Raw genomic sequence first — 6,688 nt, 5'->3', positions numbered from 1 at the left:
ATTAGTATTTCCGCTAACATCAACAGAAAATGTATGCACATATTTTATGTGAAATAGAAAAAGGTAATCTCAGCAACAAAGCTTGTATCAATGGCTTTGATCACAAATGACCTCCCGATGAAACACAAACCCCACTGTAAAAGTAAACCAAGACATTGTTCATCGCTGTACATTTGAAATACAATACATTTGATTACATCAGTTGTTTTATTTTCTTACTTTTTAATGTGGTGGTTGTTAAGGGTATTATTAGGGCTGCTTTTTTCTTTTGTTCGATTACTCGAACAAACGTGGCCAATTCACAAACAAATATTCTCCTGCCAATTACAGAGAGAGAGAGAGAGAGAGAGAGAGAGAGAGAGAGAGAGAGAGAGAGAGAGAGAGAGAGAGAGAGAGAGAGAGAGAGAGAGAGAGAGAGAGAGAGAGAGAGAGAGAGAGAGAGAGAGAGAGAGAGAGAGAGAGAGAGAGAGAGAGAGAGAGAGAGAGAGAGAGAAGGGGGCGTGTCACTTTCTTCGCAGGGGATTGCGCTCTTCTGTTTTGTCCCGGGCCAGAGGAACGTGCGCCTACCGAGGAGGAAGGACAAACCTCTCCTCTCTAGAGCGCGCAAGGTGGGAGAAGAAGAACCGAACCGACCACAATGAGGTGGTGATATAATATACACTCAGACATCTAGGCTTGACTAGGAAGTCATCATAATATGAATGGATTTAGTTGCGGATCAACACTCTGGAACTACACTACAAACGCCGGCAATCAGTTTGGCAAAAGTCTACGTCTGCGCGCGGGACGCACGGCACATTTAACGCACCTTCCTTCTCCAGTGGACATGGAAGCAGACGACATTATTTCAAGCCAATGACCTAAAAGTTGCCAGGCGTGTGTGTGTGTGTGTGTGCGTGCGTGTGTGTGTGTGTGTGTGTGTTACTTTCACACCCAGACTTCTTGGGCTGTTTGGGCGAAGAGGGTTCAATCGAGTTCACCGGACCTTGTCGTGAAGTGATCCGGGGATGGAACCGGAGGAGGGGAAACTCTCCGTGTGGGTCTGCCGGGAGGAGAAGCTGGTCTCCGGCGTGTCCAAACGAACCACCTGCGCCGATGTGGTCAAAGTCCTCCTGGAGGACCAGAACGTGCAGCAGGGCGCCTCGGCGTCCATGCTGTCCGGTCCCCCGCAGTCCTACTGCGTGGTGGAGAAATGGAGAGGCTTCGAGAGGATCTTACCCAACAAGACCAAAATCCTCCGCCTGTGGAGCGCTTGGGGCGAAGAACAGGAGAACGTGCGCTTCGTCCTAGTGAAAAACGAGGCGTCGCTGCCCAACAACGGACCGCGGAGCGCGGAGGCGCGCGTTGTGCAGAGCAAAGACAGCAGCTGTCCCGCCGGCCTCGGAGGGGTGCCGCTGAAGGGGTCCGCCAAGGCCGGCTGGACCGCCGCGGCGGGCGCCAACCTCTCGCAGCAGGACAAGCAGAGACGCGTGGTGAGGAAGGCCTTCAGGAAGCTGGATAAGATGAACAAAAAGAGAGAGGAGACGAACGTCTCCAAAGACAAAGTCTCCATGGAGAAAATGGAGACGCTGGTCCACTTGGTGATTTCCCAGGACCACACCATTCGCCAGCAGATCCATAGGATCAAGGAGCTGGACAAGGAGATAGAGAGGTATGAGGCAAAGGTGCACTTTGACAGGATCAAGAGACACGGCGTCAACTATGTGCAGGACACATATATGGTGGAGATGAGTGCGGAGATTAAAACTTTTTCAGACTGCAAACGCAAAGCCGGGTGGCTGGACGCGCGCGGCGCGACCACCACGGAGGCGGTCGCGCAGTTTGAGGAATACGCGAGCAGGTGCGAGGAGATGGTGCGTCTCGAGGAGGAACTAACGGAACGAGAGGCGCTCGTGGAGAGCATCACCGGCCAGCTGCAAGAGGAGCTCAACCAGCGGTGGATGAGGCGGCGGCGCGAGGAGCTGGGGGGTCGGGACGCGGAGAGCCTCGGGGGCTCGGCCGACATCACCCTGTCCGTGGCCGCTGCTACCGCCGCACCTGAGCCCCTGCCCCACCCCCGAGCCCCTCCCGCCGCCGCAGAAGCAGACGTGGAGGGCCTGTCGGAGAACGACCTGGCGCTGGAGGAGGAGAGGATCAAGACTCAGCTGGACACCAGTCTGTACATCGGCCTGCGACTCAACACGGACTTACAGACGGTCAAAGGAGACCTTGACCTCAGTCTCGACATGTGGGAGGCCAAGGAGAAGGAACTGTTGGACCTACTGGCAAAGGTGGAGACGATGGAGGTGGAAAGGTTGAATAAAGAACTGACCGTCTGTGAGCAGGGTGGCGCAGGGACGACGGTGGTGGTGGAGGCCCTGGTCTCCTCCTCTTCTTCTCCTGCTGCTATGGATAAGGGCAGCGGCTGGGTGGACCAGGCGAGAGGTCTGTCCAGTACGTGCATTATGAACGACGACGACTCGGACACGGGACTCAGTTCCATGCACAGCCAGGACTCAGACAACCCGCCCGTCTGCGAGTCACTGGTATGACCTCGCGAACAGGACTACACCGCGCTACTTAATATGCAATATGAAAGACACACACTCAGGGGCATTGACATCTGTGTTGACGTTCACCGTGCAAGGAAATATCAATCGTTCGTTCTCTCTTACAAAAATACAATGCAAAATCGCACCTCAGTTCAGTTTCAGTTTACTGCGCCTCCACCGTTGCAACGAGACAACTTACCACGAGTCCATGAACAACATAGAGACGGATAGCATTACCCTTCAGATCTAGGACACATTCTTGTTTCAGGCATGGCCTCTAATATAGCAATAACTATCATATTTGGTAGGCAGACCAGTAATATGTGAAGATAAGTGTGATCCTGAAGTATTAACACATAACACATGTACTCATAGCATGCATTATGAATATATAGTGTGTTAAGGTCAACTTGGTTAAAGTTTGTTTGTTATCTATATATTTTTATCAGGCAGTAAGTGTGACAATATGGCAGTGTTTATTTGTTCGAAAGGCACTGTTAAAAATCTAGACTAGGCCTAGGCCTATCTAACCACAATGTGTAGAAAAGATTTGTTTTCTTTTTTTTGCTACACTCCAAGTCTTCCCTATGCTGATATCAAATAACGTGTAAAAAAACCACAAAAGGATAACATTGATTTATCTCTTTCTCCAAACTTCAGGCACATTTAATACTTTGGGTTTAGCTCTCAAACCAATCTTGCTGATGTTCTGATTTGACTCGAATATTAGACCCAGATGGATTAAAATATATGTATAGGCCTACTGACATTGTAAACATTAAGGGATAGAGAATGATACAAAGTGTTCTTCACTTTGACATTTTGCCAGTAGCCCTCATGTAGTTAAAAAAAATGATGAATAAGGATTTTTTATTATTATCAAAGTATTTTGATAATCCTATACCCATTGGGTCTAAGAATCTAAAAGTATTTCTTATGTTTGGAACCAAGACAGCTTTTGCTCAGCTGGTTTGTAATATTGTTAGTATTCATTCACTTTTCAGAGGAAATTGCAATAGATCACCATACTAAATACAGTGCATAGATCATTTTTGTTGCACATCAAATTCCCATGTCAGGTTAGTTTTCATGTTTTGCAGATCTATTGACTCTCATACTTGTGCTTCAGGTTGCTCTCTGGTTCTTTCATGTTTCCCATATACCTTCATTCCAACACACAACCCTTTCAAAAACCCTGAGATCAACAGTAACATCACAATACAAGCACTTATTTAGATGGCCAACCAAGTCTTAAATAACTTCTAAATATAGTATTGCGTCTCTTAATTTCTCTAAACTGGAATCAGTCATGCCTTTCCTAAGGTGTTTCAAAGACCAAACGTACTGTGTGTGTACATGTGTGTGTGTGTACGTGTGTGTGTACCTGTGTGTATGTGTGTGTGTGTGTGTGTGTGTGTGTGTGTCTGTGTACGTGTGTGTGTTTGTGTGTTACACTAGATGCATCCATTAATGTAGTTCTTGGAATAAATATGAGCTCAAACATCCAGTTAATGTTGTGCATATGAACTCAATAACCAATAGATCAAAGTAAAAGCTTAAGCCCTGTAGCAATGGCTTTTAACATCGGATTCCCAATCCAAATAACCCGATCAATACGATGGACAGCATCATTCTGTACACTAAACTCAATGCCTGTATGTTTGCCGTTTCCTTTGTTTGTCTTGACAATTGCAAGTGTACTTTTGTCTATCGAAAGGTAAAATGTCACTTCCTGCAAACAGACATTTCCTCCGACTGCTTGACATTGTGCTCCGTGGTTCAATCAACCGTGGACGCGTCCAGTCACCACCGTGTCTGTTCAACACTGACAGACCGACCATCGCTGTTGAAATAAACAGTATAACATTATGTTCTGCCTTGTGGTGTGTTTTCATTCCAATCGATCGACCTGTGGATAAGATATTGTCGATTGATTAATTTTTCCATATTTGTAGGCCTATAGTAGTTCAATGTTGGCTGTTGTTTAAAATGAAGGTGGTTTATGGGAATGTTCTGAATGTACCGCCGCTCCGCCTGTGGACAGTGCCTTGTCAGAGAAAGGTGTGGCTGCGTTTCAGGGTTTGTGCGTACGTCAAACTTGTCTGATGCACAACCTAATTGCAGTTGGCTGATAATCCCGAGAGCAAATGCCCTTTTAACAAGCATGCATTCCAGACTGTAAACAGACTTTAGCTACCAATGTAATGCTGATCTCTGTGTGACATCTAGAAGATTGACTGCAGTGACACTGGTGCATCACTGCACATAGTAGATGCACCAGTGTCATTGTAGGATTTTCAAATATCGATGATCAAATCTTAGGATGAAACAAACCTATCTATATCATAACCTCATGTAACTTATATTGCCTTTGAATAGACGTAGCAAGGCTAGATTATAGTTTAGGTTATAGATAGGTTATAGTTTACATGCAGACCGGAATATATAAAACATGCCATGGGGTAGCCAAGCCAATGTATAGATATATCTCCTACATCTATGTAATGTACTTTATACTTCTGAGAAATCTTCCTCCTACTTCTAGGTTATCTGCTTCCAGTTTCATGTAATTTAATTCAAAAAAAAATAAACCACACTTAGTGTAAAGTATAAGCAACTAACTGAATTTACTACAGGTAAGAAATCGATATTTATAAAAACAATTTTCAATGGTTTCTCTTTTTTGTCCTCACATGTTCAAAAATGTAGGCCAATATAACTTTTAACACATGTTCAGAAGGGAACTGGGTAGTGTTTGCTATTGTATTGCTGTTTAGTCATTTTAAAAAGCTCTTCACCGTAACTTTCGTATGAGCAGCCTCACAGACGAGGCCTCTCTGGTGACTACTGTCTCCGGTAAACCATGAACATCCTTGTGTACGTGTTTTGTTGCCCCTTTATTTTGAACATAAGCCTCTGCTGCCTCTCTAGTGGTACAGTCTGCTGTTTCATTCATCCTCAACAGTGAAATTAACCATGACGTTAACTGATAAGATTCCTCAATCGTCGGCCTGTACCTAATCTAATCCCATGCAAAGCGGTCAGAGGAGACAACGCTTTCTCTACCTGATACCAGATCCATGCCTGCACCCCAATCAGCTGTTTTATTAATCAGGGATCTTACAAGTCCTGGCTTCTCTCTTCAACCATTGGTGGACTGTTGGCTGCGATGACTAGCCAGGGGTGGTTTCATGTGTCTGCTCTAGCCTCTTAGTGTGAGTGGTGCTCTGGTCTCCGTGTTCAGGCTGTGTGTGTGTGATGGGAGTCAGATCTACTGTTTGGCCATTGGATTTGGGGGCCAGCTCCTCACACTCTCCGGCCTGTCCGTCTGGACTCTATGGAAGCACACTTGACAGGCTCAGGGGCACACTGTGCGTGTGTTTGTCTCTGTCTGTCTGTCTGTCTGTTTGAGTGAGTGCATCTGTCTCTTCATTATCCCGCTCCCCCAAACACACGCACGCGCACATACTTGCACACACACACACACACACACACACACACACACACACACACACACACACACACACACACACACACTCATACACACGCATGCAGGGAAAGTGATGCCGGCTGAGGTTATGCAAGCATGTGCAGCATGAGCGTGCATTTGAACGTAGGCCTACGTCTCAGCGCTGAGCCCTCTGGTGGTGTGGCGTGCGGTGGGGTGTGTGTGTGTGTGTGTGTGTGTGTGTGTGTGTGTGTGTGTGTGTGTGTGTGTGTGTGTGTGTGTGTGTGTGTGTGTGTGTGTGTGTGTGTGTGTGTGGTCAGCTAAGGAGCAGCTGTTCACCATGTCTTCCACCAAAAACACTAGAGTCTTTATAACCGGACATGTAAAATATGGTCTCAAAGATTCTCTATGGATATAAATGTGTGTGTGTGTGAGTGTGTCTGCCTAGTGTTCCTGTGTTCCAGTCCAAGCAAGACTCCCATCAATGCTCCTCCAGCCCTGGGGTTCAGTCTATTTTATTTCAAACTGCCAGATGATTATGTCATTGTGTTATTATCATTAGGACACCAGGTAGGAATTGGTTCACCTTGAAGACATCTCCAAAAAATAAGAACAGAGAGAAAATCTTCCAGATATAGAATAGAATGAGAGTGACGGAACGAGAACAGTGAAAGAGTGTGTGTGTGTGTGTGTGTGTGTGTGTGTGTGT

At 46.3% G+C, this 6,688-nt stretch overlaps 1 protein-coding gene across 1 annotated transcript; it reads left to right on the top strand.

The window, feature by feature from the left end:
* Positions 1–537: 537 nt before the first annotated feature.
* Positions 538–4,400, top strand: rassf10a (Ras association domain family member 10a). The gene has a single exon (XM_030366518.1). The coding sequence runs from the start codon at positions 1,008–1,010 to the stop codon at positions 2,529–2,531; it is 1,524 nt and encodes a 507-aa protein (XP_030222378.1). The 5' UTR covers positions 538–1,007; the 3' UTR covers positions 2,532–4,400.
* Positions 4,401–6,688: the final 2,288 nt, after the last annotated feature.

The sequence above is a fragment of the Gadus morhua genome, chromosome 9 (assembly GCF_902167405.1).
Source record: "Gadus morhua chromosome 9, gadMor3.0, whole genome shotgun sequence".
Lineage (NCBI taxonomy): Eukaryota > Metazoa > Chordata > Actinopteri > Gadiformes > Gadidae > Gadus > Gadus morhua.
Note: the sequence above shows the minus strand (reverse complement) of the source record. Positions and strands in the feature narration are given on the sequence as shown.